General features: G+C 44.0%; 1 protein-coding gene across 8 annotated transcripts in view; it reads left to right on the top strand.

The window, feature by feature from the left end:
* Positions 1 to 657, top strand: part of CEP192 (centrosomal protein 192) — a 110,691-nt gene extending 110,034 nt beyond the window's left edge. For 7 of the 8 annotated variants that reach the window (XM_036321117.1, XM_036321115.1, XM_036321114.1 and 4 more), the window contains one exon: positions 194 to 657. In XM_036321117.1, coding sequence (XP_036177010.1) covers positions 194 to 335 — 142 coding nt within the window. In that variant the 3' untranslated portion in view covers positions 336 to 657. The remainder of the gene's footprint in view (positions 1 to 193) is intronic. The other variant, XM_036321118.1, reaches the window with a different exon arrangement.
* The last annotated feature ends 23,113 nt before the right edge of the window (positions 658 to 23,770 follow it).

Raw genomic sequence — 23,770 nt, 5'->3', positions numbered from 1 at the left:
CGTATGCAGTACTTTTTGAATCAGATTTTAGATTTCTCTCTTTGTGCCAGTTTTGTATTAAATAATAACATCAAAGAAATGAGAAATACATTTAGGTTGAATGTAACTGGACTAGGTTCTCTGCCAGGCATTGTGCAGGTGATCTGTTTGTTGCCGCAGCATCAGCTGCTGACATTTTCCTTTCTCTTTGCAGAGCCCAGCATTACATCAACATGCCCGTGCAGTTCAAACCAAAGGCCGCGGGCACATTTGAAGCTTTGCTTGTTGTTCAGACTGATGAAGGCAAGAGTGTAGCTATTCGACTAATTGGTGAAGCTCTTGAAAAAATGAACTAGAACACATATTGTGTAAAGTAAATGGCCTAAGTTACATTTTGATAACTTCATTTTTCTACACTACAATTATGCTTTTGTATATATTTTGTATGATAAATTCGATGTATAAAAAATATTTGATGTATAAACAGTAGATTTTTTGTTGTTTTGAGAAGCTAATACTGAAGATGTAACTAAAATATCATGTATCTAGCCTATAGTATTGTAGTTAATTTTTGATGGGAGAAGAGAATTCTATTTTTTAACTGATTCTGATATTCTGAATAAAGATGGTATATATTTTATTGTGCTATATCTAGAAATAAAGTTAATTTTCACTGAACTTGTCTTTTTTTATATGATGTCATACAGAAATCAGAATATCGCTTTATTCTAGTTACTTCCAAGCTCCTGGGTTGGTTCTGTGATTTTTCTCTTCCATTGCATAGTTTCCTTTCCCCTAACAAATTCCTTCCCTTTTCTTCCTGCCCCGTAAGCTAATTTCCCAGAGTAAAGAGGGAAGCTTACTTTTAATGAAATTGTTTTCCTCCAGTGGAAAAAGTCTTCATATTTTATGCAAATACATTGGAGAGGTTGATGTCTTTTAAGATAGCATTTATTGTAAGTAAAGCCAGACAGGACAAGTGCTCCAGAACCGTGTAGCAGGGCCCTCTGCAGACACTTACCCTGAGATCAGGGCAGTGAGACACTGAGCGGTCAGAAAAATGCTTCTGATGTGGCAACGTGAGCCGCGGCAAGGAGTGAGGCGGAGAAGGTGACGTGGTTACCTGTTTCACCCAGGAGGAACATGCTGCTTGACTGCTTCTCAACCATTACCAGTAAGTCTCCTGATAAAAATGTCTGAGCCTCAGCGAACAGCCTCCCCTTTGGAGCAACAGAATCCCAGCTTGTGAGCATTTGTGGGGTGGGTGGGTGACCACTGTGGGAGGTTACTGATGGAGCAGCAAGAGCGCAGAAGGGGTGAAAAGCTGCCTAGGTGAACTGAACCCAGAAGCAGTTTAGAACCAATGGCTGTGAGCCTGAGATAGAAAAACAAATTCCTTTTCACCTCATTTTTTTCTCGTGCTTAGAAACACAAATTGTGAAAACAGTTTTCACAAGTGAAGTACTTACTGGTTTCACTGATACTGTCCTCCAATTCTAGGTGTTGTACATCAATTGTGAGATCCCTTCATGTTTGAATGTGCCTTTATTTGATAAGTCACCCTCAAAAATTTTAAAACTGGCATTACTTTTTAAAAATGTAATGTTTTGCCTAGCTGGCGTGGTTCAGTGGTTGAGCATCAACCTATGAACCAGAAGGTCACGGTTTGATTCCTGGTCTGGGCACATACCCAGGTTGTGGGCTCGATCCTCAGTGGGAGGCATGCAGGAGGTAGCTGATAATGATTCTCATCATTGATGTTTCTCTCTCCCTCTCCCTTATTCTCTGAACTCAATAAAAATATATTTTAAAAAATAAAAATGTAATGTTTCCATTTCTATGTAACCATCATTTTGCCTTTTAGGTGATACTCAGGAGGTTGTAAAAAAGAAGGGTTAAACAAGCAAAGACTTGAAATGTGACTCCTTTCAAGGATGATGTGCTTTTATGGATATGCATTTCTTTCTACGCCTTCCTGTTTCAGAAACATGATGCTCAGAGTTTTAAGAGTAGTTGGATGTGAACCAAAGATTAGTTACAATCGGTCATCGCTGCTAACGCAACTAGACCATTGGCTGGAATTGAATGTGTCAGAGCATCTCATAGGCAAGGTTACAGAATAAGCTTTCCTTTCGTTAGCTTCTCACCTAGAAGCCGCGTTCTCTTCCTTCCCATCCGTTTCCAACTGTGGACATTTCCACTTGGTTACCGAGTAGGCATCTCAAACTGTGTTCCCTCGCTGCCTCAAACATGTTCTCTAACCTCCCTTATCTCAGTAGATGTCACCCTATCCATCTATTCAGCTAAAACCCAAGGTTTTGTGTCTTTTACCCTCATAATAAAACTGGTAAATGTTTATTGAGTGCTTCCTATGTAATAAGTAATGTCCTCAATGCTCTATATACACTGTCATCCTCTATTCCAGTGATGGCGAACCTATGACACGCGTGTCAGAGGTGACACGCAAAACTCATTTTTTTGGTTGATTTTTCTTTGTTAAATGGCATTTAAGTATATAAAATAAATATCAAAAATATAAGTCTTTGTTTTACTATGGTTGCAAATATCAAAAAATTTCTATATGTGACACGGCACCAGAGTTAAGTTAGGGTTTTTCAAAATGCTGACACGCCCAGCTCAAAAGGTTCGCCATCACTGCTCTATTCCCAACAGCTTTACCGACATGGACCCCTTTTGGGTGGGGAGGCCTCCCTGTGGCTGCAGCCTGCAGGCATCCAGGAGGGCCCCTGGGGCGGGTGGGGGGTTGATAGTTGGCCATGGGTGGGGCTGAGCATCAGGAGAGGCTGCCCTGGGAATGCCTGGTGTAGATGCACAAACTCGGGTCCTAACCTTGGCTTTTTTGACGTTGGTGCCAGCTGCAGATAATAGAAACTGTTATTGAAGCTAATAATTAGAGAAAATGTAACTGATAACTGTCTGCTCTTAAAAGTTTTATTCTCTCTGGTTGTAAAGCAACCCTGAGATGGCAAATTAGCATGTCCTGCCTGGGTTAACACATTCAGTAACACACAACCAGGCAAGACCTAAAGTTCTGTAGAACTCGGTGATGATTAATGTGCATCATCACTGATTTAATTAGCCCAGAAATGAGATTGGATAAAAGGGCATCTGTTTTGTGTCTTCAATTAAACTCTGAGGTGAGGATGATTTTATATGTATACAATACATATACTTTATGGGACACAGGTCTCTGGGAAGAATTAAATGGGTCTGTTTCTCACAAATATGAACTTGTTATCACTGCTTTTAATTTTTTTAAAAATATTTTATTGATTTCAGAGAGGAAGGGAGAGGGAGAGAGAAACATCAATGATAAGAATCATTGATCGCTGCCTCCTGCACACCCCCTACTGGGGATCAAGCCTGAAACCAGGCATGTGACCTCGACTGGAATCGAACCTGGGACCCTTCAGTTTGCAGGCCGGTGCTCTATCCACTGAGCCAAACCAGCTAGGGTTCTGCTATTTTTTTAAATGGCTTTCCTCCCTTTTTAATTCAGTAGTTTCTAACTTTTTATATTTAACTTGGTAGGTTGTGGTATTTTATAAAGGTTTGATGCAAAACATGTTTTGAAGTGAAAAACTATTTTCCCTGCATCTTCCTAGATGAGATTTTAAAAATAAATGTCCATTTGGTGAAAACTAAGGTGTCAGTCTAAAGATACATTCTTGTCCACGACAGTGTGTATACCCAACCTGGTTAAGAGCTACAGGTTTCATATTGTGGATTCCCAAATTCTAGCAGCAGACTCATTTGGGATCCAAAACAATTTATTTTTCAAACTTTAAACAAAGTGTATCATTTTAGATAGCTGGTCAGCTATTATTGAATTTCAAAATGCCACACTCTGAAGTCCCACAACCACCGGCCAGCTTCCTGCCAGTTCCCCTGTGTAGTATCACTGTCTCATTAATGTGGACTTCCTGCCCCAGACCTCTTCTTAAATCCCCCAATCCTACAGGGTCACATTTTTGGACATTGTTTGATAGCACTACTTCCTCTGTCATTGTTAACAGGATAAGGACAAGTCAAAGTAGTGGTAATAAACAATTCAAATAGTAAATATGTTTTATTTTAAAGAGAGGGTGGTTGGTTCACTTGTTTTTGTGTTTTTATACCACTTTCTATATGACCTTAGTCTGGATAAGAGAATGAGCAGGTATTCAGGCCTGTGACGTTGTAAAAGTAGTTGTGTTGCATATAAGGATTATTAGAGTAAGGAACGTGGTGGCTGTGACAGGCAGCTTCTAAGATGGCCCACAGTGATCCCGCCTCCTAGTATTCATGGTCTCATGTGATCCCCTCGACTTGAGTACTTGCTTCTGCTCCCTCCTCTCCAGCCTGCTTTCCCTTCACTTGCTCTTTCACAGGCATGCCCACCCTCTGGGAATGGGGCTAACACCTGCCCTTTCGTTCCTACCTGCCTTCCAGGTCCTCAGGGAAGATGGGTAACTGTGTTGAACAATTTTCTGTTGAGTGCCCTGTGTTGAGGTCCACACATTCAGCCAGAAGTGCCGTGAGGGCAGGTCCAGGGCTCCTGGTTCACCTCCGAAGCCTCAGTGCATAGAGCACAGATGGCTCTTGGTAGATTTTCATACGTTTTGAATGAATGGATGCAGCAGCAACGAGGTTTCTGTCTTAATAGTTCAATGGAAATATTAAGAGCATATAGATAATATAATAACAGAAATGGAAGGACCCTTGTTTAACATAATAATAATTTATTTATATCACAGGCCAAAAGCAAATCGTGCATGTGGAGAAGTGCTGCCATCAGGAGCAGGCCACGACTGTTCATACCGTGTCTGTCATGTGGTGAAGTCCCTGGAGGGCCACCTGATTGCGCTGGTGCAGATAAGAGAATTCGGTAATGTGAGCAGCCTTTCTATATAAGAAAATAGTAATGGGCAGTCAGAAAATATAATGGAAGAGAAAATAAAACACCTGGGAATAAATGTGTGACATGTATATGAAGGAAACTTTGAAGCCATACTGTGGGACAGAAGGAGACGAGTAGGAGGAAGGACTTGTGCCTGCTTCCCCACGCTACGTGTATCTGTGACATGCGTCAGACCATGTGTGACTGGTAAAGGCCGCAGTGGTGACAGTGTGACTCAGAGATGCTTGGCTCAGATAGTGTTTCCCCTGAGAACTAATGCTTTGCGCCCCCATGCTGGTGGCTCCCAGCCCCTCTCACTGGGAATTCCAGACATGGTGAAAGCCCACCATCGTCGTCCCTGGCATCACTGTGATTTTCTTCCTGTTTATTGAATTTATTGGGGTGACACTGGTTAACAAAATTATACAGGTTTCAGGGTGCAGAATTCTACAACACATCTGTACACTGTGTTGTGTGTTCACCACCCCAAGTCATGTCTCCATCCATCACCATTTATCCTTTCTATACCCTCCTCCACCTCCTCCTATTCCCCAAGGCAATCACCACACTATTGTCCATGTCCATGAGTTTCTTCTTTTTTTTTTTTCTTTTTTGCTCAATCTCTCCACCCCCTCAACAGCTGTCAGCCTGCTCTCTGTGAGTCTGCCTCCATTTTGCTTTTAGTACATTTTGTTCATTAGGTTCCACACATGAGTGAAATCATATGGTATTTGTCTTTCTCTGACTGGCTTATTTCACTTAGCATAATGCTCTCCAGATTCATCCATGCTGTCTCAAAGGGTGAGATTTCCTTCTTTACAGCAAAGTACTATTTCATTGTGTAAATGTACCGCAGCTTTTTTTTTTAATCCACTCATCTACTGATGGGCACTTGGGTTGCTTCTAAATATTGGCTATTGTAAACAATGCTGCAATGAACATAGGGGTGTATATATTTTTTTTGAATTAGTGTTTTGGGTTTCCTCAGATAAATTCCCAAAAGTGGAATCGCTGGGTCATAAGGTAGTTCTATTTTTAATTTTTTGTGGTAACTCTCTACTGCTTTCTATAGTGGCTGCATTCCTACCAACAGTGCACAAAGGTTCCCTTTTCTCTACATCCTCATCGGCACTTGTTTGTGGATTTATTGACGGTAGCCATTCTGACAGGTTTGAGGTGATATTTCATTGTGGTTTTAATTTTCATTTCTCTGATGATTAGTGACATTTTCACATGTTTATTGGCCATCTGTGTGTCTTCTTTGGAGACCTGTCTATTCCATCGCTACTTCAGAATTGAGTCTGCCACCGGCTCTCCACCGGCCCTTTCTTTGCTCTTGCCTCAACCTTAGAGACCCCCATTCATCTCATTTTTATCCATCCTTTTAACTGTGCTAGAGTTTTATGAGGATTGGTGTAACAATGATTATTATTGCGTCAGTTAAAAAGTTGTTTAGATTTTAAGTAGTTGACCCTAAGCGCTGCTTTTCCCATTGGCCTAATTTAGTGTGTGAATGGGAGGCTTGTTAGGAATGCGTACTTTGCATTATAGTAGAACCTACTTTTGAAGGAAAAGATCCAATAACTACATCTGTCATTTCTCCCTACACTGATCTCTGTATTTAATGCCTTTCCAATAATAAAACCTACAAGGTGTTTTTTAAGTGGGAAAGGAATTCTAAAGTTGCTATGGAACAATACTATACTGTACACGAACAACCCAGGCAAGGCTGAAAGGAGGAGTGACGATGGAGGTTGGTCCTTCCAGGGGTCAGCGATGAGGCTTCAGGTGTTAGTTTCCTGACATGATAGAGGGCGGGAGGGAAGAAGGTTGTAGGGAGACTCACCTCCACCCTCACCCCCCAGGGAGGAATAGTTCTAGGCTTTCTCTCTCCAAATGATCAGTCCTTAGGACTCCCACTCCTCCCTCTGCCTGAGGTCAGTGGGCTACAGGGGGCCTGGTCTGCCTGTGTAACTCAGGAGAGGAAGTGTTAGGAGGCAACATAGCAACAAGGAAGCTCATATTTCATTCTTCATCTGTCAATGGAAACTTGTGGTAAGAAGCTGACAATGTGATTCATTGGTCATTTGAAATCCTAACAACAGGAATTAAAATAGCCTGGGTGAGACCCATGTGTGAGATCAGTGAAACAGAATGGACTCCAGCAACAACATCCAAATACACGCAGAAAGTTAGTATTGGTAAATGTGGGTATCAGTGGGAGAAAGATGAGTTATCCCAAAAGATCCTGATAAATCATATGTTAAAAAAGGAACTAAAAAGTCCCAGAAGAAAATATGGAAAAATAATTTCAGGTATTAATTTCCAGTTATGAAACAAAAACTGGAAATTGTATAAAGAAGATGGATAAATTCAACCACATGCAAGTTACATTTTTTCTGGTTGAAAAAGCATAACCATAGTCAAATGACAAATTGACTGGCAGGAAATTTCTAAATTTCTTATGTAAAGGGGCTTTATATAGTAATAAGAAAATGCAGCAATAGAAACAGGCAAAAGACATGGACCATTAATAGAAAGGAAATAGAAATAACTTTTAAATTAAAAAATTATGTGTGTATTAATCAGCTTTCCAATAACCTCAGTTTCAGCAGTCAGAAGTCACACGTTTGACTTTCTCCGCGTGAAGTGGGTGAGATGCAATGGGTGCAGTTCCTCTCACCTGCACTGCTGGGTCAGGGCCAGGCTGCGGGTTGGGGTCAGGTAGCTCCTGTGTTTCTCCTCTCGGCCAAGAGGCATCAGCTCATCTTCTCGTGGTGAGAGCAGAGATGTGGAAGGACGAGCAGACATGTGCCATGTCTCTTAAGGCCTTGGCTTGGAACTAGTCATTTCATGGACCAGAACGTACCACCTAGCAAGCCCCACATGAGGGGCCTAGGCCGCATGGGGTGTGATTCTCTTTACTGCAGGACGGCATGAAGAGTGTGGAGCAACAGCCAGATTTACTGCGATGTGCACTCTCAATGTCCTACCGTGTTCAAGTATTAACAACTTTGTAAGAAATAATTTTGTAAAGGTAAACATAACAAATCAACTGTTTTAGTAAGAGATTCTCAAATCTGAACATCACTTTTTCTGTCAACATTCAATAAACTTAATGAAATGTATTGAAGTATTTGGGCCAACTTACTGGGCAGCCAGATGTTGCCTATTGATGTAGTCTGTCTCAGAAGGCCTTTTACTTTTATTTTGAGCACATTTATTAAAGCTGGGGAAGGGAAACAACGAAGGGTTCAGGATAGATAAAGCAACAGGAGGGAGACTAAGTGGTTGCTTTGGCTCTCTAGACATGTTATAGGAAAGAAATGAGCCATGGCAGGCTTGGAGACAGGTTCAGGGGGGTTAGCCTGAGACAAGCTGTCACTGCCCATTGCTCCCCTGGTGGCAACCTCGTGGGGTCCCTTAGAGTTTAGGAGATGTATGCCTGTGGGAGAAGAAGAGGGGTGAGGAAAAGGCGTGGAACGCTCCCTGGAGGGGGAGCGCGGCCTCAGCAGGCTTTTGAAATGACATCTCCCAGTAAAATTCTAGGTCAGTGTTTGTTTCTGAAGAAACTCTGTTCGAGAGCTCACTCTCTGCTCACAGGTGTCTCTGCTGAACTGCAGAGACTGGGGTTCCTCTGGCCGGGGCCAGGCGTGTAGGCTCTTGGACATCAGACGTAACCAAGCGGCTTGATGCTCCACGCCAGCTCTGCTTGTGGAGTGTGTGGGAACTTGCTGTTCACAGGGAGGAAATGGAGGCTTTGGGAGTGGGGTGCCTTTGGTGAGAAAACTCTAGAATGTTTGAGAGATCTGGAAGGGTTTCCCAGTCACACTCAACTGCAGGGCTGCTCGCCTGGACCTGCCCTGTCTCTGGGACGTGAAATGGTTGCATTACAAGTTTGGTTTTCCCCTTTCTCTTATGTTAATATCAATCTTTTTCTTTTTTTTTTATTATTAGTTAAGGTATTACAAATGTGTTTTCCTTTTTTTTTTATTATTATTAGTTAAGGTATTACAAATGTGTTTTTCTTTTTTTTTTTTAATATCAATCTTTTTAAAAAATATATATTTTTGCCGAAACCGGTTTGGCTCAGTGGATAGAGCGTCGGCCTGCGGACTGAAAGGTCCCAGGTTCGATTCCGGTCAAGGGCATGTACCTGGGTTGCGGGCATATCCCCAGTAGGAGATGTGCAGGAGGCAGCTGATTGATGTTTCTCTCTCATCGATGTTTCTAACTCTCTATCTCTCTCCCTTCCTCTCTGTAAAAAATCAATAAAATATATTTAAAAATATATATATATATATTTTTTTATTGGTATCAGAGAGGAAGGGAAAGGGAGAGAGAGAGAAACATCAATGATGAGAGAGAATCGTTAATCTGTTGCCTCCTGCACACTCCCGACTGGAGATAGAGCCGGCAATCCAGCATGTGCCCTTACCCGGAATCAAACCTAGGACCTTCAGTCTGGAGGCCAAGGTTCTATCCACTAAGCCAAACCAGCTAGGGCTGTTAATGTCAATCTTAATGTCAATGGCACTAAGAGGTTCGCATGTTTCTCGCTATTTAAATCTTTGGATATGAATAAAGCTGCTGTTTTCTGGGTGCTGAGGTTGAGGGTGATGGACAGATCCCCCAGAGGAGCGATCGCAGTGTCACCGCTGGCCAGTGAGGGGCTCTGATTTTGGGGGTGTGGACTGTTTTCCTGGAGTTCAAACATGAGCTCCCTCTAAAACGGAGTAAAGAGCAGAATTAGAAACATCCGTCATGCAGAAATGGCCAAGAGAGAGATCGGAGAAAGGTAAGTGGCGAAGCAGGATGTGTCCTGCCGTCCTTTTCTGTAAGACCGACCCACTGCTACCAACAGTGCCGGGCGATGGCTAATGTGCAGAGAAGAGCATTTGGAGAGAATGCTCCACGTTGATAACCAGGTTGTGAAAGGGCGAGTAGTCGCGAGGCCTGACCACGCTGCTGGCGGCCTCGGGCACCGACTCCCCAGCCCACGGCGGGAGCCCGGCGCAAGCTGCCACCCGCCCGCTGCCCCCGGCGGCAGCAGAGGTGGCATGGCGGGGCGTGTGCCCTCACCCGAGGAGATGGAGGAGGAGGCAATCGCCAGTGCCCCTGGGAACAAGACGGAGGACGTGGACTTCCTGTCTGGACTGGAACTGGTCGATCTGCTGGACCCCCAGCAACTGGACTGGCCCCTGGAGCCTGGGCTCAGCTCGCCCTTGGGGGGGCGAGGACTGTGCTCTCCATCTTGCCCTGGGTCCTCCATTTTTGGGGCGGCCACCATGTGCTCAGGAGAGTGCCTTCTTCCCGGAAGCCCAGGCCCCTGCTGGCCACGCCCAGGATTTCTTTAAACTAACCAATGACAATCAAGGGACGTGCACGCCAGAGAGATGACCACATCCTGTGTAACAAGACCCGACTCGCGCCTGGCCAATTGGCGGGGCCCACAGTCCCCTCCCCTGCCCTTACTATAAAACCCACAATCCCATCAGGCCTCGCTCTCTTGGCCACTGGGCTACCATTGCATCGGTGAGTGTGGCAGGGGAGCCAAACCTAGGTTTGAAATGAATGACTCTTTGCTTTTGCATCGGACTCGCTGGCTCCCTGTGGGGGTTCTTGGGAATCTTGAAATCTGGGCACAACAGTTGCATTATGGGAAGCGGATACTTTTACAATAATAACATGTATAATTTCTGTAGTCTGAAATAACGGGGGAAAAGATCAAACGTCAGAGAAGGTAACTAACCCAAAGCACCAGACACAAGCTAAGCCTCCGAAGTGGCTAATGCCACGGTCAGTTACTACACCTGGGATGGAGCTGGGGGCGGGCTGAGAGCACTGGGGCTCTTTGTGGGCTCAGCACAAGTACGGCTCAGTGTATCTGCTTCCTTCCAACACAGGGACCCTGCACACAGGGACCCTGCACACGTAGTTCCTGCACATGGGGTCCCTGCACATGGGGTCCCTGCACATGGGGCTAGTGACGCTGGGACCCTACGCGTGAGGTTCCTTAACAAGGTGTGCCTGGGTGCTTGGCTGCAGCAATGTGTGTTGGCGCCCAGCTGGGAGGGCTAGGACACAGAACAGGCCTGTGGGAAGCAGATTAGGCCCAGGCCCCATGAAGCCGACTCCCAGACCTTCCTGCTTCATTGTGTCAGTGACAAATGCAGCCCAAGTGCAGATGTGTTGTATGGAGGCAACAATGGATGAATTAGGCAGGTGTGTGTTCAGAAGCACTTATTCTTCAGGGCCATCAGGCTATCAAGTTAAAAGCAAGGGACCCCCACTGGCTGGGAAGGGGTTGCAGTGCCTGGGGCCCTCCCTTCCCCTTTCCTCCCTCCCCCCATGCCCTCTCCCCTGCTCTGCGTTCCTCAGAGGCTAGTGGTGTGGGACTCATCCCACAAAGGGCTGTCCCTTTGTGGCCATTCTGTCGCCAGCCAGAGCTGTCAGGTATGTCAGTCATGTTGTTTTGTGGCATTGTCACTGGCATAATTGGCAAGATTAGGTGGCCACAAAGAGCCATGAATGAGGTGGTAATTGTGTTCAAGGGAAAAGAGAGTTTAAATAAAGAGAGACTTTCCTTTCTCACAAGAGCAATGAAAGAAGTGACAGCTAATATTTTAAAGCTGGAACAAGATAATTGCAGTAAGAGATCTATGTTCTTTGACAAATGCTATGTGCTCACAATAAATATTCAAATGCTGAGTTTGTGTTGTGAACACAAGATAACCATTTACAGTGAAACCATTTACATTTGCAATTGTGAAAAGTTTAAATCCAGTCCATGTCTGAACAAACAGGCCACACAGCCCGGAGAGTGGAGGGGAGCACCTGAGCCTGGCCGCGAGGCCCTCGGGTTGCCAGCCCCTGCAGGAGGAGGTCGGCTGTCAGCTTAGGGTGCATCGCTCCACTGCTGGTCTCCACTTTGACCACAAAGGAAACCCAACCACGTGGGAGGAAAAGGGAAAAGATAAAGAACACAAAGTCTGCAGTCAGCACCTTAGAGGAAAAAAACAATTAACCTTTTTTCTGGTGTAAAATTGGCCACAGGAAAGTGCCAAAACTTTTCACTATAAAAGCTCTTCCCCACCATGGAGGAAGCACTGGGCTGCAGAGCAGCAGGAGATGTATTTCCATAGAATAGGGAAGCTGAAAAGCTGCAACAGGTACATTTCCATAGAATGAGGGAGGTGGGAACAGCAAAAGGTCTGTATTTACAAAATAAAGGGAAGGAAGCCCTTCCTTCGTCCAGAAGGAGAAGAAGAAAGCCCAAAGGGAATAGGAAAACAATAAGGAAGGGGGTTGGGGGGTGAGAATTTCACATGTCCCATGTGAGGCTTAACCTTTGAGCCCAGGAGTAACTATAGTAACCAGTCTAAGGGAATAGTGACCAATCAGAGTGGATATCAAGGCACCAGGGTCTGCCTTTATAAGCCATGGGGAAAAGGAACTCAGTGGGACCCTTTCTTCCTTCCCACGTGGGAGTCCATTTTGTGGGGCTCTTTCCCTCTCCCCACATAGGAGTCTATACTTGTTCTTCAATAAATCTCCACCTTTGCTACACACACACACACACACACACACAGCTCTTCCCCAGTAGCATCTCCTTAGACAAGGCTTTTCTATTGTGATGGGCAAAGGAGTGTCTCAACACAGGGCAGGGTCTCAGCGCCTCAGAGTTCGTGGTGGAAGGGACTGGAGTGAGGGCGGCCATAGGATTCATAGGCCAGGTAGAGGCATCCTGACACAGATTTCTTCCTTTTCTAAAAGACAACCTGACCACAAAACACAGCCACGCTGAAGACTTTCACAGGGAAGTGCTTTCCTGGTTTTTCAGAACACCCTGAATCTAACGGTTTGGACACATTGAAGGCTGGCAAATCCCGTCTCCCATTTTCATTGCAATCTTTATCAGCCCTTCCAGGTTTCTTTTTTTATTTTAGAGTTGGCGTCTCTAAAGTTGCTGGTGACCAGATCCACACGAGCTTCAGAATCACACACAGATTCTCGAGGTCCTGTGAGCACACTACCACCAGCGGTGCGCTCTGCGGGCATTCATGCTCCCACAGGACTCCGGACGAGCAAGGCAGGGGTCCTATTGAGAGTCTTCCAGGAGCCATCCAAGAGGAAGGGCGGCTTTTCTCACTGACAGGCCTCTTCTGAGCACATCCAAGCAACCCAGTCTGCATCCACTCACAGTGATAGAAAATGCCTAGAGGGACCCTGAGCCCAGCACTCCCCCCACAGGAGCCTCTCGCCAGTCTGCCTACGGCATCACAGGACATCCCTGGCTGTGACCGCTCTCTGGGCCCTGCTGTGCGCTGGCTGCAGGTGCACCTGGGAGGAGCTGCTGATGTGCCTTGCTTTGTGTCAGTCCCGCCCCTGCCCCCCACTCTGTCCACTCTTCTCGGGAGTGAGGCTGCATTCTGCCCTAGTAGGAAGATATCTTTGGGACTTTGGGATAGTCAGAGTTCTTAGATACAACATAAAAAACATTAAAAAGTTGATAAATTGAACTCCATCAAATTCAAAACTCCTATTATACAAGACATTATTAAGAAAATGAAAACAAGACAAAACAACAACAAGCCAGACACTGGGAGAAAATATTTGATATCACATATATGACAAAGGGCTTGTATTCATCATATATACAGAATTCTCAAAACTCATAAGAAAAAATTTAAAATGGGCAAAGGATATAAACAAGACATTTCATTAAAGGAGAGACAAAGATGTAAACACAGCCAAAGATGCTCAACATTATTAGTCACTAGAGAAATGCAAAACGACAATGAGATGCCACTACCCATCTTTCAGAATGGCTTAAAAAAGAAAAAGAACAAGCTAACAATATCAAGTGTTGATGAAAGTGTGAAAAGCACACTCATTCATTGCTGGAGGAAATGAAACTTAGTGCAGTCATTTTGGAGACAGTTTGGCAGTTTCTTATAAAATTATATATGTACCTACCATATGACCGGATGACCAGCAATCTCACTCCTACGTATTTACCCAAGAGAAATGAAAATGTAGGTTTCTGAAAAAACCCTTACATGAATGTTTATAGCAGTGTTATTAATAATAGCCCCAAACTGGAACTAACCCAAATATCTTTCAGCTGGTGAATAAACACTTGTGATGGAATACTACTCAACAATAAAAATGAATGAACTGATATCTATATATATAAAAGCCTAAACCAGTGGTCGGCAAACTCATTAGTCAACAGAGCCAAATATCAACAGTACAGCGATTGAAATTTCTTTCGAGAGCCAAATTTTTTAAACTAAACTATATAGGTAGGTACATTGTTATTAACTTAATTAGGGTACTCCTAAGGCTTAGGAAGAGCCACACTCAAGAGGCCAAAGAGCCGCATGTGGCTCGCGAGCTACAATTTGCCAACCACGGGCCTAAGCCACCAAGTGACTGAATGACCAAATGGCCAGTCGACTGGTTGCTATGATGCGCACTGACCACCAGAGGGCAGACACTCAACGCAGGAGCTGCCCCCTGGTGGTCAGTGCACTCCCACAACGAGAGCGCTGTTCAGCGAGCTTACTAAGCAGGCGCAGCGGGAGCCTGGATGAGCTGGAGCAGGGCAGTGGCCCAGCCTCGGCTTGGGCTCCTCCCTGGCTGCCTGCCATTTTGCACACTACTACATCCCTTGGGGGATGTCGGACTGCCAGTTTTGGCCCAATCCCTGCAGGCCTGTGGCAGTCCGACATCCCCCTAGGGGTCCTGGATTGCAAGAGAGTGCAGGCTAGGCTGATGGACCCCATCAGTGCACGCTGGGCCTGTAGTGTGTAATAACATGAAAAAATTTAAAATGTAGTTTGCTAAGTGAAAAAAAAAAAAAAAGCCTGACTCAAAAGCTACCTGTTGTGTGATTCCATTGATAAGACATTCTGGAGTAGGCAAAATTCTTGGAACAGAAAACAGAGCAGTGGTTTCCAGGGACTACAGGTGAAGGGAGGGGCAGTGTGGGCGGAGTTTGGGGGATGAAGGAACTGTGTTGTGTCTTGCCTTCTGGTGGTCACATGACAGCATATATTTGCTTAAGCTCATAGAACTATACACCAAAAAGCGTGAATTTTACTTTATGTAAAATTTTAAAAGAAAATTAAGTAGAAGTGAAATAACAAACAAATGGGATGAGGAAATTGGGATGCCTTGTAGGAAATATTGTTAGGTAGGGAGAGCAAGTTCTGAACTTGTGTAAATGACATGCTACCTTTTATCAAAAAAAGGGGAGGTGGCAGGCTGGATCCTAAGGTGGTCCCCATGTTGCCACCCTTTTTGTACACACCCTGTGTAAGACCTCTTGAGTGTGGGTGGCTCTGTGAATATAATCAGATGTCACTCCTGTGATTGTTTTGTTAGATGGTGAAAGAGATCTTAATCAATTAGCCCTTCAAAAGCCAAGTTTTCTCTAGCGAGTTGCAGAGAAGGAAGTCAGAGAGATGTGTTCCTCCTGGCCTACGAGAAGCAAACAGTTACGGTGTGACCGGGCAAGAAGCTGAGAGTCTCTAGGAGGTGACAGTGACCCTGCTGACAGCCAGCCATGAACTAAATGCTATCGAGTGAATGAGTTTGAAAGGGCAATCTCAGCCTCCTGAGAACCTGAGCACAGAACAAGACATTCCCTGCTGGACTTCCTACCTACAAAACCGTGAGTTAATCAGTGAGTATTGTTTGTTTGGTTTTCCCTTTTAATTAAATTTTTAATTAAATTTGTTTTTTAATTAAATTCGGTTTTTTTAGTCTTTGATTTTGGTCAGTGATTTTTAGAAAAAATGTTGACACTGTTACAGATGTCCCTTATTGATCCTTTGTATATTTTTCGGTTTCTCTGTCACTTGTTCCCACTCTGATCTTTATTATTTCCTTCCTTCTATTAACTCAGCTTTTGTTCTTGTTCGTTTTCTAGTTCTTTAGGGTGTAGGGCTAGATTGTTTATTTGCGATTTTTCTTGCTTCTTCAGGTAGGCCTGTAATGTTATAAATTCCCTATTAGGACTGCTTTTACTGTGTGCCCCACAGATTGTGGGTTTTTGTGTGTTTATTTTCATTTGTTTCCAGATAGTTTTTTTTTTTCTTTTCTTTTCTTTCTTTTTTTTTCCCTGCAAAAAGCTTTATTGTTTCATTTGGTCCAATGCATGGGAGAGGGCTTCAGGGTGGTTAAAAGAATGGCTAGTAGTTTCAGGGAGAGGCTCAGGTAAAAGCCAGACACAGGGGATGCAGAGGGGCCTCGCAAAGGCCTCTGGGCTCCAAAGGCTCCTAGTCGTGCTGGAGGGTGAGCCTTTCCAAGAGATACTCGCCCAGCCCAGCCTGGGGCCCGCAGAGTGCGGATGTGAGTCAGGTGTGGCCCATCTTCTTGATGAGTTTCACCTCCTCCCCCGGAAGTGGTTCTGCAGGAAGTCACAGGATGAGGGGCTGCGCGGGTAGAACCCAGGGCCTGCAGCTCCAAAGGGCCTGGTTCAGGTGCCTCTCCAAGGCCAGGCGGCTGCCATGGCGTCCTGAGTTTTGCCCACTCGTCTTGGGGAGGCTTCAGCGCGTCCTGGAAGAGAAGGCGGCCACTGCGCTGGTTTTGCAGCTTTAAGAGACGCTCAGCGCCCTCGTGCTTCTTTGCGGAACTTTCGGGAGAAGTGGCCCCCGCCCTGGAGAGAGAAGCCAGAGAGAGGTACTAGCAGGTGCAGGCGGCGGCAGACGCAGGCTGGCCAGGCGGTTGGCCACAGCCTCCACCTCAGTGGGTGGGATAATGCTGACAAATTTGGGAGCTCATGGTTGTTGGGCGATAGGGAGTTAAGGTAAAAAAACAACTGGTGTGTTGGCTGGTCCCGGAGGTGGTTCTGAAGGTGGGGACTGGATGAGGCGCAGGAGAGAGGCCGGAGGCGGGAAGAAGGGGCGTCCCTGGGTCTGTTCCACCCAAACACTGTTGAAGCAAGTCACAGATCCGGGGCCGCCAGGGCACGGCCTTTATTTCTTTCTTGATCTCATGGGTAACCCATTCATTGTTTAATAACACACTATTTAGCCTCCGTGGGTTTGAATATTTTGTTTTTTTTAAAACTGTAGTTGATTTCTAGTTTCGTGATCCGAGAAAATACTTGATATGACTTCGATCTTCTTGAATTTGTTAAGACTTATTGTGCATCCTAACATGTGGTCAACGCTCAACCACTGAGCCACGCCGGCCAGGCTGCCACACTCTTGTGAGATGTGAACTTCCGCTCCTACATCGACAGGCGAATCCCCCGCGGTGACTGCTGACCACGGAACAGGGCAGAAGTGATGTCAGCCAGATTCCTTCCTCTGGGAAGCACCTTGCTATGAGAAGCCCTGGAGGACAAGACACCACCTGGGAAAAGAGGCCAAGGGCCCGAGAGGCCAACAGGTGAGCCGAGAAACCATCTTGGAGCTGGGCCCACCCCAGTCCTCTTGGCTGACCGCATGGCAGGTCAGAGACCAACTGCCCAGCCAAGTCTTCCCCAAGTTTCTGACAGACACAAATGTGCAAAAATAAAGTGGTTAGCGGCCTAAGCCACTAAGTTTTAGGGTCGTCTGTTAATGCAGCAATCAATAAGCACAGCATTGCCCTGGGCAGTGTGGCTCAGTTGGTTGGGAGTCGTCCCCTGCACAGAAAGGGTGCCAGTTTGATTCCTGGTCAGGGCACGTGCCAGGGTTGAGGGCTCAATCCCTAGCAGGGGGCGTGCAGGAGGCAGCTGATCAATGTTGCATGTTTCTCTCTGTCTTCCGTCCTCTTTCTCTTAAAAAAAAAAAAAATCAATAAAATTAAAATATTTTTAAAAAGCAAGCCCACAATAATTTTAGGTTCCATAGTAAAAAGAACCCCGATTCTGCTATTTGCTTACATAAATTTATTTCTTTTTATATAACACATTAACGCACTTTACTTTTTATGTTTTTTTGTCAAAGATCTAGCTCCACTCACTAGTAGAGTCAAATAAGCAATTTACAATAGGAGACAAAGGAAAAAGAGTTACGTTTTATGTAAAAAGTATTATAGTATTGATATTTGTTTGGGAAAAAAAACAGCCATAACCAGAGGCAACAATCTTCTTTTTGCAAAATAAGCTATATTGCCTATTATTTCTGGAGGCAGTACATTGTAATTGCTTTGTTTTTATTATCCTTTTACATGTTTTAAAACTTTGCCAGCAAAGCTTTCTAATACTGCTGAAGAGACACTTTTACTGCTTACTTAGCAAAGTTTGCTCTCTGAATAAAAAAAACCAGAAGTGTAGGTTGTGTTTATTCTCTTTCTTCCCTTCCCTTTCTTTATTCTAATTCCTCCCTCTTTCTCTTCTCTTCCTACCTTCTGCTTTCCCCCACAACCAGATTTCTTATTTGCCAGTGACAGGATTTGACTGTAGCTTTCCCAGGCATGAAGTGAATTTATTAGCACGTGTTCTCAATGGCTGAACATGAACGAGGCCTAGAACCCAGACAGGGCACTGAGAGGGCTCTGGAGGCCTGGCACGGGGGAGCGGGGGGCACAGCAGGCACACTGCGAGCCTCACCTGGCTTGGCACCCACTTTGTGACAAATTTGACTTCCAGTGCTTTCCACTATTCTTAAGCCACTCACTCAAGCTGAGAGCATCTAATTGGCCTCACCTCAGTTACATGTTTCTCTCTCTCCTACCTTACCTGAGGAATGGAGCCATTGTTCAACAAAGAAACCCCACTCATTTCTTTAGGATATTTCTTTTTTTTTTAAAAAAATGCACTTTTCACTTAAAACATTTCAATTGTTGAATGGAGTCTGAGGGAAAGAGCTCCGGCAGGAGGCGTGATGGAAGATTATACAAAAAGAGATGGGGTTGGCGGTAGGTAGGGGTGGAATGCTGCGCACAAATGGCCACTGAGATTTTAATTTTATCAAGATTCTGCTTAGAAAAGAAGCAACCGGAAATTATAAATGAACCTAAGATCCAGCAGTCTCATCCTTAGACACGGAGAAAAATTCTTATACCTGTGTTCAAAGAAATATGTACAAGGATGTTTACTGCAGGAATGCAGTGAGAGTGACCAAAAAATGGAAATTCTTAAATGTCATCAACAGGAGAATGGATAAATATATTGTCATATGTTCACATAGTAAAATACTATTACTACTTAAAATGAATGAACTTAAACTACACGTGCCAACTTGAATACATTTTGATAATGTAACGAGTGAAAAATGTCTCATGTACACTATCATAGCATTAATATAAAGTTTAGAAACACACCAAGAAGTACAGCGTATTCTTGTTTTAGGAGTATACTTATGCAGCATAAGTATAAAATCATGGGGAGAAAGGAACGTACTCCTTCCTGTTGGGAGACAGTTCTGCCTTGCTCTTTTATGTGTGACCAGGTCTTGCAAATGAGTCATTGACTGCCTTTTGTTCTGAACTATCTTTGGAACAGTGGTTCTCAACCTTCCTAATGCCGCGACCCTTTAATACAGTTCCTCATGTTGTGGTGACCCCCAACCATAAAATTATTTTCGTTGCTACTTCATAACTGTAATGTTGCTACTGTTATGAATCGTAATGTAAATATCTGATATGCAGGATGTATTTTCATCGTTACAAATTGAACATAATGAAAGCATAGTGATTAATCACAAAAACAGTATGTAATTATATATGTGTTTTCTGATGGTCTTAGGCGACCCCTGTGAAAGGGTCGTTCGACCCCCAAAGGGCTTGCGACCCACAGGTTGAGAACCACTGGTCTAGACAGAGAGCGTGTCTCCTTCTGGGGGCAAAGCCAGTCATGCTTATTAACAGTATAAAGATTCAAGTTCCTAAACTCAGGACTCCTTTCCTGTGATGCAACCCACTGTGCTTGCAAGTGTCATCTTCACTTTCAGAATATTGGTGCAAGAATGCTGATATTGCTATTGCTATGAAAAATAATTTGTTCATTGTTTCCGTTCCTGGAGTATCATATCTTCTCCCAAGAAACATTAATAGGCTAATTTATTAGCTTCAGATGGGGTAAAATTTCAGGTTCCTCATAGCTGTTGACAACAACTTTCAGGGTCGGAGTTATCTTTAGGATGGGGAGAGGGAATAGAATAAGAGAAGGTCAAAGGAGGGTTGCAACATTTAATTTCTCAATAAAAATTTCTGAAACTAACATCCCAACATGCTAGTATATATAAGTATTTATTACATCATTCTCTGTATTTTGTGTGTGTGTGTATCTGAAATATTTTTATTGAAAAGTGCATTTATCTTTTATTTCTATTTTTTTTAAGTAAATCTTTACATTTGTTCCTCTTTTTTTCCCCCCATAGCTCCCCTCCACCCAGTTCCCACCCCACCCTCTGCCCTTACCACCCCCCCCCCCACTGTCCTCATCACTAGGTGCACGATTTTTGTCCAGTCTCTTCCCGCATCTCCCACACCCCTTTCCCCACCAAGAATAGTGAGTCCATTCCCTTTCTATGTCCCTGATTCTATTATAATCACCAGTTCATTCTGTTCATCAGATTATTTATTCACTTGATTCTTAGATTCACTTGTTGATAGATGCATATTTGTTGTTCATAATTTGTATCTTTACCTTTTTCTTCTTCTTCCTCTTCTTAAAGGATACCTTTCAGCATTTCATATAATACTGGTTTGGTGGTAATGAACTCTTTTAGCTTTTTCTTGTCTGTGAAGCTCTTTATCTGACCTTCAATTCTGAATGATAGCTTTGCTGGATAAAGTAATCTTGGTTGTAGGTTCTTGGCATTCATCACTTTGAATATTTCTTGCCACTCTCTTCTGGCCTGCAAAGTTTCTGTTGAGAAATCAGCTGACAGTCGTATGGGTATTCCCTTGTAGGTAACTGAGTTTCTTTCTCTTGCTGCTTTTAAGATTCTCTCTTTGTCTTTTGCTCTTGGCATTTTAATTATGATGTGTCTTGGTGTGGTCCTCTTTGGGTTCCTTTTGTTTGGGGTTCTCTGCGCTTCCTGGACTTGTAAGTCTATTTCCTTCACCAGGTAGGGGAAGTTTTCTGTCATTATTTCTTCAAATAGATTTTCAATATCTTGCTCTCTCTCATCTTCTGGCACCCCTATAATTCTGATGTTGGTATCCTTGAAGCTGTCCCAGAGGCTCCTTATACTATCTTCGTATTTTCGGATTCTTCTTTCATTTTGCTTTTCTGGTTGGGTGTTTTTTGCTTCTTCGCATTTCAAATCTTTGCCTTGATTCTTGCGGTCCTCTGGTCTGCTGTTGGGAGTCTGTATAATATTCGTTATTGCAGTCCGTGTATGCTTAATTTCTAGTTGGTTCTTTATCACAACATCGAGGGTCTCATTAGATTTCTTGAGGATCTCAATAACTTTATTGGCGGCTTCTAGACAGTTCTTGAGAGACCTTAAAAGTGTGGTTCTGAACTCAATATCCTCCATTGACAGTTTTGTCCTGTTTCTTTGTCTCCGCATTTTTTATGCTTTCTTGGAGCACCCCCTAGTGGTCTTTGTGTGCAGTCTTGTTGTACTTAAGCCTTGATTGTTGTAGTTAATACTAGGGGGATTTGACCTCCAGGCCAACTGGCTGTGAGAATCAGCTGTGTCTGCAGTGGGAAAACTTCTGTCCTCTGGGGAGGTGCTAATCTAGACTTTGCCTGAGGCTATCTGGCAAATGGCTCTGTGCAGGGCTTGGGCGGGGCGGGCCTCAGGGGATCAACAGAGCGGGTGGAGGGAGCAGTTATGGCTGCTCTCAGTCCTGTCCCCAGAGGCTCTGCCTCTCAGAGTCCCAGCAACCACTGCAAACCTCGGAGAGAAAGCTGCCCTCGCGTTCAGACCGATGCAAGACAGTCCCGCTTCTCCTGTTTGAGCCTGGGTCCCTAGAGACTTGCCCAGAACTGGAGCTCAGAATCTGAGGCTCCCTCCCGATTGAAAACGACAACCGCGCTCTCAGCTACCAGCCGGCTCCGTGCGTACCTCCGCACCTTTGTATTTTCCGCACTGCGCCTTCTCTGAGTCTCGTATGCTGTTCTCTTCTAGTTGAAGAATTTCCCCTCAGCCAGTCTTCCTGTGGTTCTGGGCGATGTCCGTTCCGTCTTTTAGTTGTATTTGTGAAGTGGTTGTTCGAGGCAGCTAACTCCGGTGTTTACCTATGCCGCCATCTTGGTTTTTCCTGATCAAAAGTGCATTTTTTAAAAAAGAAACATCCTAAAGAAATGAGTGTGGTTTCTTTGTTGAACAATGGCTCCATTCCTCAGGTAAGGTGGTAAGTGGTTTTTTCATTAATTGTGAGCTACTTATTAACATAAAAAAGTCAACCAAGAGCTAATAGTACACTTATTTGGTTGTATGTTTCCATGTTTATTTAGTGTTAAAGATAAAAGTATCTATTAATTGTTATAATCAATGAAATGGCCCTGGCTGGTTTGGCTTAGTGGGTAAAACATTCGCCTGTGGACTGAACGGTTCCAGGTTCGATTCCAGTAAAGGGTGCATACCTAGGTAGCAGGCTCAATCCCCATTGGGGAGAATGCAGGAGACATTAGATCAATGATTCTCTCTCATCATTGATGTTTCTATCTCCTCCCTTCCTCTCTGAAATCAATGAAAATATATTAAAAAAAACAAAATGAACATAAGTACTTAAAACAAGTAAAATAATATATTCAGTTCCTTTCTATGGTTAAAGGAGAAAGACATCAGGAGAAGGAATTCCTAAAGGAAACAAAATGAGGAGAGAAAGAAGGAAATTGACAGAGAGGATACAGGAGGAAATACATGGGTATTTTAAAATAGAGATAAAAGGAGAAAGATATGCCGACATATACAGAGAGCTGCACTCTTTCCCGGATGTCTCTTCATTTGGTCCGTGGGGCATAGTGCTGTCCAATTTTCTACTTACCTCCCCGCCCATTCCTCTGTCCTCTTGCCAGAGACACTGCTTTTGATTTCGTGTGCGTATATACTCAGAAGTGGAATTTCTAGATCATTGGTTCTCAACCTTGGCTGCACATTAGAATCACCTGGGAATCTTTTTAAAATCCTGATTTCTGGGCCTCATCCTCCGGAAATTCTGTTTCTTTGTTATGGGGTGGGGCCATAACATTAGTAACAAAGAAACAGAATTTCTGGAGAATGAGGGCCAGAAATCAGGATTTAAAAAAGATTCTCAGGTGGTTCTAATGTGCAGCCAAGGTTGAGAACCACTGTTCTAGATCATAGGGTAATTTTATGTTTAATTTTTTGAGGAACTGCCTTACTGTTTTTCATAGCAGCTGTACCATTTTACATCTCAACCAACATAGCACAAGGGTTCTAATTTCTCCACATCTTCATAGACACTAATTTTTCATTTTTAAAATAGTAGCTATCCTAACGGGTGTGAGGTGCTGTCTCATTGTCCTTTGATTTGCATTTCCCTAAGGATCAATGACATCAGACATTTTTTCATGTGCTCATTGGTCATTAGTATATATTCTTTTTTAAAAATTGATTTTATTGGGGTGACATTGATTCACAAAGCCATACAGGTTTCAAGTGTATAACTCAGCAAAACATCATCTGCACACTGCATCGTGCTTCCGTCACCCCAAGCAAAGTCTCTTTCCATCTCCGTTTATACCCCCTTGGCTCACCTCCCCCTCCCCCAACCCTTTCTTTCTGGGTATCACCACACTGTTGTCTGTGTCTATGTGAAATATGTATATGTTTTTCTCACTTCATCACTTCACCTTCTTGCCTCCAGCACCCCAATCCACGTCCCTCTGACAGCTGTCATTCTGTTCTGTGTATCCATGTCTCTCTTTCTGTTTTGTTCATCAGTTTACTCTGTTCATTCGATTTCATATGTGATTCCACGGGGTAAATGTACCACAGCTACTAAAAATATACATTTTTATTGATT

This window comes from Myotis myotis, unplaced genomic scaffold (genome assembly GCF_014108235.1).
Source record: "Myotis myotis isolate mMyoMyo1 unplaced genomic scaffold, mMyoMyo1.p scaffold_m19_p_9, whole genome shotgun sequence".
Lineage (NCBI taxonomy): Eukaryota > Metazoa > Chordata > Mammalia > Chiroptera > Vespertilionidae > Myotis > Myotis myotis.
This window is presented reverse-complemented; position numbering and strand designations above follow the sequence as displayed.